We start from the raw sequence: 13,452 nt of genomic DNA, 5'->3' as shown, positions 1-13,452 counted from the left end.
GTGTAATCAAACTACGTTGAATGCCGGCCTTTTGAAGGCTTTTTGTGTAAATATAATTATGCATGTGCTTGGCTTCTGTTCCTACTTGCTTTTCATCTTTTGGCCGTTTTCCTTTGCCACCTTCCTGATAAGAACATTTCATATATACAATTTAGGCACAGAAATATATTATTTATTGAGATATGACCATCAATTCTTGCTGTGAAATATTGAATATTTGCATGAAAATCATATAAAGTATCATTTACTAGTCTTTGGTCTATTTTGCAGAAATGTGCGCGAAGGCACTATAAATCTTCAAGATCCGGACTAAGTGACTAAGAGAACGAAGAAGAGGAGGAAGAATGGACTTGTGCGAGAAGAAACGAAGTAGCCAGGGGGCCAACTATAGAAGCGAGGATCTACTTGGGAAGAAAGAAGAAAGGAGGAGGGCCAAAGTAAAAAAAAGATAGATCAGATCATGGGGGATCAAAATCCCTAGCACGCCTCCATTCCCCATCGGGCCTGGCTACACATCTCTCCCTCATCCCTCCTTCTCCTACTCCGGCCGCCGCCACGGCTAGGCCGGCGTGGTGGCGCGTCATCAGCTCCTCCCCACGCCTCCACCAGCTCCACCGCGCCATCTCCACCACCCACCACACGCCACGAAATCCATCCACCATTGCCACTATCTCCAGCCACCGACGCACCTCGCGCGCCTGACCAGACAAGAGGGTCACGGGCATCTGGTCCTCCACGTGAGTGTCCCGTGCTGCTGATCTTCTTCTCCTCACCACGCTGCTGCTCTTCCCTCTCCATCTCTGCTGCTGTTCTTCTTCCCCTTGCTGCTCCTGCCTCCTCTCCGTTGCATCTCCCTTAGCACTGCTGCTGCTTCTCTCTTCTGCGTCCCCTGCTGCTCCTAACTTTCTCAATCTCTGCTGCTTCTTCTCTGGGACCCCTTGCTGCTGCTTCTCTCTGAACCGAACTGTTTCTGCTCCCTCTCGCACGAACCTGCTGCTGCTCTTCTCTCCCTGATGCCCTTGCTTCATCTCTGAACCAATCTCTGTTGCTGTTCTTCATCACCAACCCGAGCCAACTGTTGTTCTCTCTCTCTCTCTCTCTCTCTCTCTTTGTGTGTGTGTGTGTGTGTAATTCATCAAAATTATTGTTGTGTGATGATGATACTTGTTCAGTCCGAAGACATGTGTTGTTCTTATTTTGTAGACCATTGAGAGTTTGTACTGTTACATTGTGACCCTCATTTCAAATGTATGAGAGCTAGCTATATATGTCAAATATATTCTGTACTTGCTGATGATTGGTGTCCAGTTTATTGTTCTTGTGATATAAATACATGTGTGTGTGTGTTTGATGTGAAATAATTATATATATATGTGGCCTGTTTGTCAGCTAGTGATTTGTATAAATTCAGATCACTACTTGTGATTTTATTTTGTATTGAATTTACTCTCTGTGGTAGTCAGTTGTGTGATCATTTAATTTTCAGTCTCTGTATTAGCTCTGTACCTGTAATATTTGTTTTGACATGAAGCATTTTCATCCCTGTCCATTATCTTGTTTCTTCTCTCTGTCATACACTTGTTAGATATATGTGTTCTAGTATTGTTGTTTCCCTTTGGCCATATTTGTATGCTTGTGTCAGCGTCTACTTTGAAAGTACAATCTGAACCTCCCTTTGTTTATGTGTCTTTTCCTTTATTGATACTCTTGTTAGTGTTAGTTTATTTTCTATTTTCATCACCCAATATCATGTTACCTAGCTTTAGCTGAGCATAGTTGTCGTCGCCTAGTCCCTAAGGAGAAGACGATACTCGAAGTTTGGGGCGTAAAAACCCTGCTATATTACTATCGATCATTTTGGTGTCGTTGCCGGGGACTAGCGTCGAGTGACCGTGTTAGGCTATAGACTAGGTTTATTTTAGTTCCGTGTTTAATTCGTCGTGTATTTCATTTTCTGCGTTTCTTTTATATATATTTTTTCCTTGTTGTTGCTTTGGCTTATTAGGATACTAACCTTCTGACTAGTGTTTACTGTTTATGAATGTGTGTAGGGAATCATAAATCTTTGCAGGTTGTTCTATAGTTACACTTGGTTAAGATATGGCATTGCTTCGTGATCTTTGGATGCCAAGTAGTCAATGTTATATCACAGGACCGGTTTGGCCAACTATTGAGGTAGAGAATTTTGAGCTGAAGCCTGGTCTTATTGCTTTGGTTCAACAACAACAGTTTGGAGGACTGCCTACTGAGGATCCCTATGAGCACTTACACCGAGTCATGGAGTATTCAGATACAGTCAAGTACCATGGAGTTCCTCAAGATGCAATCCTGTGCAGGCTGTTCACATTCTCCCTCCGCGATGATGCTCGTGCTTGGTATCGATCCTTGCCATCAAGGTCATACAGTTGGAATGAGATATCGCGAGCTTTCTTGGATAAATATTTCCCACTACACAAGCAGTCCACAATTCGAGATGAGATCTTCAATTTCGTTCAGCGTGAAGGCGAGAGCTTGTATGATGCTTGGGAGAGATACAAAGCCTTATTCAGGAGATGTCCTAATCATGGGCTCGAGAGATGGTTAGAGTTGCAGATATTCTATAGAGGATTGACTTCAAACACTCGAGCTTATGTCGATATGGCAGCGGGTGGAGCTATTACAAACAAGACACTTGATGAAGCTTTTCTGCTGATTGAGAGCATAGCTTCCCACCAACTTCAGTGGTACAATAAGAAGCCCACATCTGATTCATTGGTTTGCTTGCAACAAATCACTACACCTCAACCACCAATTCTTACAGAAAAGCCCGAGCCTCTATCTCAGTGTGACAAGGTTGAGCTTGCATGGATTATATTTGACGATGATGACACCATTCTAGTTGACACACACGCTACAGATCATCTGGATACTAGTGTTGGAGATTCAGTTTTGCATTGTGATGATTCTTCCATGGATGAGCCAGTGCTGCAGTTCGTTGCTTTTGATATTGAGGAGTCACCTTTAGTTGATATTGATCATGTGCTGCTAGAGCCAGATATGGAGAAGTTCGCCTTTGATGATGTTAGCCGCATTGATTCTTCAACACTTGAGCCTGAGATGGAGAGCTTCATGGTTGATTATGGTGAGGTGGATTCAGATGTCAAGGAGTCAAGCTCTATTTCACTTGTTGACATGAGTTCGGTGGAAATTTCTACTACCACACCTCACTTGGTATCTTCAATTGAGGTAGTCCTGAAGCTTCTTCCCAAGTATCTCAGGTTTATGCTTGTGCACCATTCATTGCAGGGTGACCAAGTTCGAGATGACATCCCATGGGATCCTGGTGGATTCACGGCATGGTGAAGAGGAGAAGCAAGGGGGCACACACGAAGAAGAGTGAAGCTGGAGCATCCATGAGGAAGCAAAGGAGAAGAGGAGCAACTTAGAGATGATCGAGCAAGTGCTACACCATCAAAGCCCGGTGAGCTGTTTCATGACCCCAATCTGAATATATCATCCGTTGATAATGGTAAAATCATTCGATATTTGAGTTGCTTGAGCCATTTCTTAAATGATGTCCCACTGGATTTTATTTGACATATTGTGCTTGATGTGAACATGAGAACTGTTGTTGAATGCCTTGTAAACTAGTGATCTACATACTGCTTGCTTTGCTGAAATTAGTGAAATTTATTAGTTTTGAGTGCTCAATCCCTAGTACACTAGAAAACTTAATCATTTTCTGCTTTTACCTTGATACACCTAGATCATTAAGTGTCAGATGCTGAGTTTGTGCCTAATGTATTCCCATTGAGAGCAATCACCTAACTACTATGGATTAGTATGCTATGTTCCCTGGATCGGTAGCATGTGAACCAGACATGGAGAAGTGATGATTCCTATTTTTGTGCTTATGCGTTGTTCATTTAAGATAAGTAATAATGAATAAATAAGTCTGGTCTACCTACAGTAGCATGTCATGTTCCCTGGATCGGTGGCATGTGAAATCTGGTAGCTTGGACAGTAATTAATAAAAAAATGTAATTGTCGAACCAGGTGTATACCATGTTCTTGGGATCGGTGGTATGTTCCTTTGGGGAGACAAAAAAAACTAATAATTGGTCGATCCAGGTGTATACCATGTTCTCGGGATCGGTAGTATGTTCCTTTGGTGAGACTGATAAAATATTATCATTACTTCCTTCAACTTTAATAAGTGGTTCAACCACAATGTTATATTTTTGCAAATAAGTGATTTAATTCAAGCTCCTTTTGTTCTCAGGATCATGTGATCTTTAGGAACCTTTTGGCACAGTCAGCATTTGAACTTGCTAATCTTCGTTTATCATTGCAAAAGTTTAAAATGGTCGAGTTTACTAGTGTCCTATTGATATGTAGCACTCTTAACCATTAATTTTCACTAGCCAAGTCCAAAGCATGCACTGTTTAGAGATCTACTTCACTTGACATTCTCTAGTCAGTTCACTGTTCATGTTCTTGCTTTTGTCATACGCCTTTGCTTGAGGACAAGCAAAAGTTTAAGTGTGGGGGAACTTGATAAGAACATTTCATATATACAATTTTGGCATAGAAATATATTATTTATTGAGATATGACCATTAATTCTTGCTGTGAAATATTGAATATTTGCATGAAAATCATATAAAGTATCATTTACTAGTCTTTGGTCTATTTTGCAGAAATGTGCGCAAAGGCACTATAAATCTTCAAGATCCGGACTAAGTGGCTAAGAGAACGAAGAAGAGGAGGAAGAATGGACTTGTGCAAGAAGAAACGAAGTAGCCAGGGGGGCAACTATAGAAGCGAGGATCTACTTGGGAAGAAAGAAGAAAGGTGGAGGGCCAAAGTAAAAAAAGACAGATCAGATCACGGGGGATCAAAATAACTAGCACGCCTCCATTCCCCATCGGGCCTGGCTACACATCTCTCCCTCGCCCCTCCTTCTCCTACTCCGACCGCCGCCACGGCTAGGCCGGCGTGGTGGCGCGTCATCAGCTCCTCCCCACGCCTCCACCAGCTCCACCGCGCCATCTTCACCACCCACCACACGCAACCAAATCCATCCACCATCGCCACCATCTCCAGCCACCGCCGCACCTCACGCGCCTGACCAGACAAGAGGGTCACGGGCGTCTGGTCCTCTGCGTGAATGCCTCGTGCTGCTGATCTTCTTCTCCTCACCACGCTGCTTCTCTTCCCTCTCCATCTCTGCTGCTGTTCTTCTTCCCCTTGCTGCTGCTGCCTCCTCTCCGTTGCATCTCCCTTAGCGCTGCTGCTGCTTCTCTCTTATGCGTCCCCTGCTGCTCCTAACTTTCTCAATCTCTGCTGCTTCTTCTCTGGGACCCCTTGCTGCTGCTTCTCTCTGAACCGAACTGTTGCTGCTCCCTCTCGCACGAACCTGCTGCTGCACTTCTCTCCCTGATGCCCTTGCTTCATCTCTGAACCCATCTCTGCTGCTGTTCTTCATCACCAACCCGAGCCAACTGTTGTTCTCTCTCTCTCTCTCTCTCTCTCTCTCTCTCTCTCTCTTTGTGTGTGTGTGTGTGTGTGTAATTCATCAAAATTATTGTTGTGTGATGATGATACTTGTTCAGTCCGAAGACATGTGTTGTTCTTATTTTGTAGACCATTGAGAGTTTGTACTGTTACATTGTGACCCTCATTTCAAATGTATGAGAGCTAGCTATATATGTCAAATATATTCTGTACTTGCTGATGATTGGTGTCCAGTTTATTGTTCTTGTGATATAAATACATGTGTGTGTGTGTTTGATGTGAAATAATTATATATATATGTGGCCTGTTTGTCAGCTAGTGATTTGTATAAATTCAGATCACTACTTGTGATTTTATTTTGTATTGAATTTACTCTCTGTGGTAGTCAGTTGTGTGATCATTTAATTTTCAGTCTTTGTATTAGCTCTGTACCTGTAATATTTGTTGTGACATGAAGCATTTTCATCCCTGTCCATTATCTTGTTTCTTCTCTCTGTCATACACTTGTTAGATATATGTGTTCTAGTATTGTTGTTTCCCTTTGGCCATATTTGTATGCTTGTGTCAGCGTCTACTTTGAAAGTACAATCTGAACCTCCCTTTGTTTATGTGTCTTTTCCTTTATTGATACTCTTGTTAGTGTTAGTTTATTTTCTATTTTCATCACCCAATATCATGTTACCTAGCTTTAGCTGAGCATAGTTGCCGTCGTCTAGTCCCTGAGGAGAACACGACACTCGCAGTTTGGGGCGTAAAAACCCTGCTATATTACTATCGATCACTTCCCTTGGTCGCCGCCTTCCCATCCGGACAGCTACTCTGTAGTCTGTGGCCGGGTAAGGGCTTGGCCGTCTGGGAAGGCAAGTACTCGAGCTTTCTTAGATTGTAGCAAGGTAAGAAGGGAAGCCGGCCCGCCAGCTGTTCTAACAGCCGGTTGGCGGGGTGAAAGCCGGCTTGAGTTATATAAGTTCGTTAGTCCTTAGCCGTTTTTTCGTGTGGGCATCCTTTCCTGCCTTTGACTCTTGTTAGTCGGACAGTCGATTCTTTGAGCCGCGACTCTCAACAAGAGAGGGCTTGGGTGCCGGCACACTACTTGTCTGACTGCAGGTAGAACTTAAATATAACCCAAGGCGGGAAGTCCCCGGGCCGACTGATCGAACCCGGTGCCGGACGAGAAAATGAATGTGATAACATAAACATGGGCATGATACTCATCATTCATAGATAAAAGAGGGTAGTCCCTGAGTACTCCTCGGGTATCCTGTTGTCTCATACTTCGTACAAAAGGTAGCGTGGTACATACTGCATTTTAACTGTAAAATCTTCGGAGGAGATTGGCGTTCCATGGTCGTTCCAACTCGTTGCCGGAATCATCCCTCTTGTGTGCCTTCGGCTTCTGTGCGTTGATCAAGTAGTAGGAGTCGTTGCCTAGAGCTCGGCTGATGAAGAATGGGCCTTCCGAAGGGGCCGAGAGCTTGTGCTGGTCGGCTGTTCGCTGGATCAGCCGGAGCACATGGTCGCCCTCTTGGAAGGATCTCGGCTTGACCTTCCGGCTGTGGTAACAGTGTAGACCCTGCTAGTAGATGGCGGACCGGCTGAGGGCTACAGCCGGCCTTCTTCCAGCAGATCGACGCCGTCTTCTCGCGCTTCCTTCGCCTCCGCCTCCGTGTACATCGTGACCCGAGGTGAGTCAAACTCAATGTCAGTTGGGATGACAGCCTCGGCACCATATACAAGGAAGAAAGGGGTGAAGCCGGTTGACTTGTTTGGAGTAGTGTGCAAGCTCCAGAGGACGGCCGGCAGCTCGTTGAGCCAACAACCGGCCGAACACTCTAGTGGTACGACCAATCGGGGCTTGATGCGGGAGAGGATGAGGCCGTTTGCTCGCTCGACTTGGCTTTTTGACTGCGGGTGGGCAACGGACGCTAAGTCCAGTCGGATGCCCTGTGTCGCACAAAAACGTGTCAGTGCTCCCTTGGCAAAATTCGTGCCATTGTCGGTGATGGTGCTATGTGGTATGAAATACCGGGTTGTGATATCTGCAATGAATGTCATGGCAGTCGGCCCATTCAGCTTCTCGATCGGCTTCGCTTCAATCCACTTGGTAAAGTTGTCCATTGCGACAAGTAGATGAGTCATGCCGCCGCGGGCCGTCTTGAATGGGCCCACCATGTCCAATCCCTAGACGGCAAAGGGCCAAGTGATGGGAATAGTCTTGAGTGCAGAAGCCGGAAGGTGTTGCTTGGAGCTGAAGACTTGGCACCCTTTGCAGTGTTTGACTAATTCCTTGGCGTCATCCAAGGCAGTCGGCCAGAAGAATCCATGGCGGAAAGCCTTGGCGATGAGTGATCTTGAGGCTGCATGGTGGCCGCATTCGCCTTGGTCCTTGAGGATTGCTATGCCCTTCTCTGGCTCGACACAGCGCTGGAAGACTCTAGTGACACTGCGCCTAACAAGCTCTTGGTTCACTATTGTGTATGCTCTGGCTCGGTGTTGGACTTATCTTGCCGAGATCTCGTCAGTCGGCAGCTCTCTGTTAACCAGGAAATTGAGGATGGCCTGGGCCCATGATAGAGCTGTGACTTCTTCTGTTGTCAAAACGGCGACTGCGACCAGGGCGGGTGGGCTGGGTGGTGAAGAGTTGGAGTCGGCCACCACCTGTTGTGTCGATGCAGTCCCGGGGCCGGCTGCAGTAGTCCCCGGGCCGGGTTCTGAAGTCCCCGGGCCGGTTGCGACTACAGCAGTCTCCGAGCCGCCTTCCGAAGTCCCAAGCCGCCTGCTTGGCTCCCCAAGCCGGATCCGACTGTGTCGGGGTCAGGCGGCACAAAGAAGGAATCAGACTCCGGAGACGGCTTGACAGACAGCTTGAGGAGGCGTCGGAGGGAGACACTGGTTGGTATGGCTTGTCGGGTGGAGCCTATTCGTGCCAGGGCATCTGCTTGCTCGTTGTCGGCCCACGACACGTGGAGGAACTCGCACCCTTCAAAATATCCACCGAGCTGCTTAACGAGGAAGTGGTAGCTTGCCATGTTTGCGTCCTTGGCGTCCCAGTCGCCGGATGATTGCTAGACTACCAAGTCCGAGTCGCTATAGCACAGGATCCGGCGGATTCCGGGTTCTTTGGCTAGCCGGAGTCCGTGTATGAGCGCCTCGTACTCGGCCACATTGTTGGAGGCGGCAAAATGAATTTGCAATGTGTATTTGAGCTTGTCGCCTTTGGGAGAGGTGAGGACGATGCCGGCTCCCAAGCCGGTGCGCATTTTGGATCCATCAAAGTGCATCCGCCAATGAGTGGAGTCGGGCGCAGGCGGCAGGTACTGGGTCTCGGCCCAGTCGACGAGGAAGTCGGCCAATGCCTAGGACTTAATGGCGGTGCGGGGTTGGTAGAAGATCGTGCAAGGAGCCAGCGCAATGGCCCATTTTGCCACCCGGCCGGATGCATCCCGGCTGCCTATGATCTCGGCCAGCGGGGCAGTACATACGACCGTGATGGGATTCTCTTGAAAGTAGGGCTCGAGCTTCTTGGCGGTGAAGTACATGCCATAGCACATCTTCTGATAGTGTGGGCAGTTCTGCTTTGAGGTGGACAATACTTCACTCAGATAATACACCGGCCTCTAAACTAGCTGAACTCAGCCTTCTTCTGGGTGTTGAACCACGATGACGGTGCTGACCACTCGGCTAGTGGCGGCAATGTAAAGGAGCATGGACTCTTTCTCAGTCGGTGCCGCCAAGACAGGCAGCGTGGACAACAACTTCTTTAACTCGTGGAAAGCTTGGTCTGCTTGGTCATTCCACTCAAAGTGAGTGGACTTCTTCATGAGTCGGTAGAGAGGGAGAGCGTTCTCTCTGAGCCAGCTGATGAAGCGGTTGAGGGAGGCCAAGCATCCTGTATATTTCTGGACGTCTCTTAGCTTGGTAGGAATATCCATTCTCTCTGTGTCCTTGATCTTCACCAGGTTGCATTCGATGCCGTGTTCGGAGACGAGGAAACCTAGGAGCTAGCCGGCTGGCACTCCGACCACGCATTTCTCTGGATTGAGCTTGATCTAAAATCGGCGCAAGTTCTCAAATGTCTCTTTGAGGTCTTCCAGCAGGGTGCCGCGCTTCTCCGTCTTCACCACAATATCGTCTACATAGACGTGGGCATTTCTACCGAGTTGCTTGAGGAGGCATTTCTACATGCAACGCTGAAAAGTGGCACCGGCATTTCTCAAGCCGAATGTCATAGTCAGGTAACAGAAAGCTCCGAATGGTGTGATGAAGGCGGTCTTAAGTTGATCAGTCAGATCCAACTTTATCTGATGGTAGCCCGAGTAAGCATCCAAAAAAATCAGCAGCTCGCATCCGGCTGTAGAGTCTATCACTTGATCAATCCTTGGCAGGGCAAAAGGATCCTTGGGGCAGGCTTTGTTGAGGCTGGTGTAGTCAATGCACATGCGCCACTGTTTGTTCTTCTTCAACACCAGGACCGGGTTGGCAAGCCACTCAGGGAAGAGAACTTCCATAATGAAGCCGGCTACCACAAGCCGGGCTATTTCTTGTCCGACTAATCTTCTCTTCTCTTCTGACAGGCGGCGCAAGGGATGCTTGACCAGCTTGGCATCTGATCATACGTGTAGCTTGTGCTCGGCGAAATTCGTCAGAACACCCAGCATGTCTTTGGGAGACCATGCGAAGATGTCCCGATTCTCATGGAGGAAATTGACGAGCTCGCTTTCCTATTTGCTGTCAAGGCCGGTTCCCATGACAGCGTACCTCTCCGGGTGCTCCGAGTTCAGAGTTATCTTATTTGTTTCCTTGGCCGGCTGGAAAGAACACTGAGCCTCATATTCCTTGGGGTCGGGGGACAAGGCCGGCTACTTTATGGCCATGGCCATGACTGAGTCCAGCATCTTCTTCTCTTCAGCAATCACGAGGGACTCGGCCAGCCGGCTGCTGGTAGCCGCACACTCAGCGGACTTCTTGTAGTCTCCGGATATGGTGATGACGCCCTTGGACCTCGGCATCTTCATCTTGAGGTAGGCGTAGTGGGGCACAGCCATGAACTTGGCCAAAGCAGGTCGGCCAAGCAGTGCGTGGTAAGGGGTCTCCAGATCCACTACCTCAAAACATATTGCTTCTCGGCAGAAATGATCTTTGTCTCCAAAGAGAACATCTATCCTGATCTTGCCGATTGGTGCACAAGATAGGCCGGGTACGATGCCATGGAACACAGTCCGACTCGGCATGAGCTGCTTTGTCTTGATATTCAGCTTCTCCATGGTTTCACGGTACAGTATGTCGATGCTGCTTCCGCCATCTATCAGCACACGGGAGAATCGGGCAGCTCGCCTGTCTGTCGCGAGGGTGGCATCCAAAACCAGTGCATAAGAGCCGGGCAACGGCATCACCTCTGGGTGATCGGCCTGGCTCCAACTGATAGGCTTCTACGACCAGTGCATGAACTCGGGGTTGTTGGAGGTGACCGTGTTGACTTCTTGGTGTTGTTGGCACCGGCTTCGCCGGTCTTCAGACTGGCTTGTAAAGACGACGTAGGCGGAATGCTCCTCAGGGAACTCATCTTGAACAGCTCCGACTACTGGCCGAGCGGCCGGCTGCTGAGGAGCCGGAGGTGGTTGACCAACAGGCGGAGGCGGCACCAGCCCTTCGCCCTTGGAGATTCGCGTGAGCCAATGGCACTTCCGAGTAGTGTGGCTGGAGGCCTTCGCACCACTGTGGAACTTGCACGGGGCATCAAAGGCTTGCTCGTAGGAGAAAGCCGGCTGCCAAGCCGGCCTACCGCCCTTCTGCTTCTTGGGCACAGGCCGCCCTTCGGGTTGTTCGTCTTCGATTGTGGCCACTTGCCGACTGGAAGAAGGCGGCATAGGAGCCTTGCGCTTGTTGTCGTTTTGGTACGGGCGTCGGCTGGAGTCTCCAGCCGGCGTCTTGGAAGCCGGCGCGAGCACCTTCCCGGAGGCGTCTACTCGGAGCTCGGTCTTCATGGAGGAGTCGGCCATGGCGTACTTGTCTGCGATGCCAGTAGCTCGTTGAGGGTAGTCGGCTTGTCGCAGAGGAGTCGGTGCTTGAGGAGGGTGCCTTCTTGGCACCCGGCGGTGAAGTATTCTATGGCTTGAACCTCGTGCACCCCCTTGCAGGAGTTGCGGAGCTCGGCCCAATGCATGAGATAGTCGCGGGTTGACTTGTTGGGCCCCTGTACACACAAGGAGAGCTGTCGGGGCTTGGGAGCCCGTTTGTAGGTGCTGGTGAAGTTGCGGATGAAGGCTTCCGTGAAGTCTAGCCAGCTGTTGATACTGTAAGGCTTGAGGCTATTGAGCCAGGTGCACGTCGTGCCTTGGAGCATCAGGGGAACATATTTCACCGCAACACGCCTATTGCCGTTTGCTATGCGGACTGCGGTGGAGTAGTCGATCAGCCAATCTTCCGGCTTCACCGAGCCGTTGTACTTGGGCGTGTCTCTTGGGAGGGAGAACCCTTTAGGGAAGGGCTCATCGCGGATGCGGTGGCCGAAGCAAGGCGGGCCGACATCGTCTTCTTCTTCTAACGCCAGGGATCGCGCAAGGCAGTCGATCCGATGGCGGGCATCGTTTTCGCCAACTCCTTCGTGGCGACCTAGTCAGACGCTGAGAGTCGGATGCGTGACAGGCAGCGGGGTGGGATATCTCTCCCCACGAGGCGGAGGAGGAGGCAAGTCGCCTCATCACTCCACAACTCGAGGGCGGCCTTCTGTGTCACGCTCGATGGTGACTCGAGTCCGACTAGCAGCCGACTCCTTTTCCTGCCTTGTGTGGGCTCCGCCCGCAGTCGGCGTACGTGACGTTGTGCCATGCTCTCGTCATGGGGGAGGGCTTTCAGCGCGGACACCGGCTTCGTGCCGCTTTGCAGCCGCGTCAATCAGCTATTGGATGCACCTGGTCATGTAGGGGAGCTCGTCGGCCCCTACTCCGTTCATCTTGTCTACGACCGATTGGGTGGCGCGTATGTTCTCAGGAGGCGTGGCGTAGACTGGGCGTTCTGTGCCCAGCATGTCGGCGATGGCCGCGCCGCGTTTCTAAACGACGCCGACCCGGCTTGGCCCATCGGGGGGGCGGCGTGCCAAAGGCGGCGCGGTCGACTTCGCTGGTGAGCCTCGGTGAGGCGTCTCATGGTGGCTAGCTTCTGGCCCTCCGCAATGAGGGCAAGGCGTCGTTCCTCTAACGCCTCGGCGTCGGCGTCGGCCGGGATGGGGGCGGACAAAACGTGCAGCACCGCTTGCAGGGCGTCGTGGGTGTTCTCGCCAGAGGCAACTCCGTGGATGATGACCAGCACCTCAGTGACGCTGCTGCCGCTACTGTGGGCTCGAGGGAGAGGATCGTCGTAGACCACCACGTTCGTGGGGAAAGCGTCGAGCGATGCGGTGTCGGAGTCGACAAGCATCGGATCGGTGGAGCCAACCGACTCCAAATCCACAGCGGGCTCACCGGAGATGTGGAGTTGGTCGAGGAGGCTGACGAGGCGGCTCTCGAGACAGTCGGTGCCCGCGTGGGACGCGGGCTCGTCGGAGATGCGAGCCTCGCCAAGAAGATCGGCGAGGCAGCTTGCAGCGCAGGCATCGTCGACACCTTGCAGCGCGTCGGGGCAAGCGCCATCGGGCGTGCCGGGCTGGCTACGCTCGCGGGGGAGGAAGAGGGTTCCCGTCCAGAACAGGTCTCTGGACGATGGTGCACCTGTCCCCACGGTGGGCGCCAAATGTCGGGTGGTAGGTGCGACACATGCCAACGGATGGCTTATCATTGTGGGAGCCAATAAGACATCGCCGGTGCCTGGAAACAGGATAAGGCGAAGACATGCACGCTGGCGGATCTTACCCAGGTTCGGGGCTCTCCGTGGAGATAACACCCCTAGTCCTGCTCTGTGGGGTCTCCGCATGATCACTAGATCAACAAGTAGCTACAAGTGGCTCCTTGAGCTGTTTGG

The 13,452-nt window shown here is 50.3% G+C and overlaps 1 protein-coding gene and 1 non-coding gene across 5 annotated transcripts; one reads left to right on the top strand and one right to left on the bottom strand.

The window, feature by feature from the left end:
* Nucleotides 1-357: 357 nt before the first annotated feature.
* Nucleotides 358-5,716, top strand: LOC123092945 (uncharacterized). 4 transcript variants are annotated; one of them, XM_044514803.1, is made up of 2 exons: nt 358-3,210; nt 3,286-5,716. In XM_044514803.1, the coding sequence occupies exons 1-2, from the start codon at nt 2,101-2,103 to the stop codon at nt 3,340-3,342; spliced, it is 1,167 nt and encodes a 388-aa protein (XP_044370738.1). In that variant the 5' UTR covers nt 358-2,100; the 3' UTR covers nt 3,343-5,716. The 4 variants fall into 4 exon arrangements, with proteins under 4 accessions (XP_044370738.1, XP_044370739.1, XP_044370737.1 ...); XM_044514804.1 differs by having other exon boundaries at nt 362-3,175; XM_044514802.1 differs by having other exon boundaries at nt 367-737; nt 2,052-5,716.
* On the bottom strand, nt 2,464-2,570 carry LOC123095247 (small nucleolar RNA R71). The gene has a single exon (XR_006446146.1). It is a non-coding gene; the product is annotated as a small nucleolar RNA R71 (small nucleolar RNA).
* Nucleotides 5,717-13,452: the final 7,736 nt, after the last annotated feature.

The sequence above is a fragment of the Triticum aestivum genome, chromosome 4B (genome assembly GCF_018294505.1).
Source record: "Triticum aestivum cultivar Chinese Spring chromosome 4B, IWGSC CS RefSeq v2.1, whole genome shotgun sequence".
Taxonomy (NCBI): Eukaryota; Viridiplantae; Streptophyta; class Magnoliopsida; order Poales; family Poaceae; genus Triticum; species Triticum aestivum.
Note: the sequence above shows the minus strand (reverse complement) of the source record. Positions and strands in the feature narration are given on the sequence as shown.

Bases quoted from the DNA above. Each gene is read 5' to 3' on its own strand.
- LOC123092945 (XM_044514802.1), top strand. From the start codon at position 2,101: ATGGCATTGCTTCGTGATCTTTGGATGCCAAGTAGTCAATGTTATATC.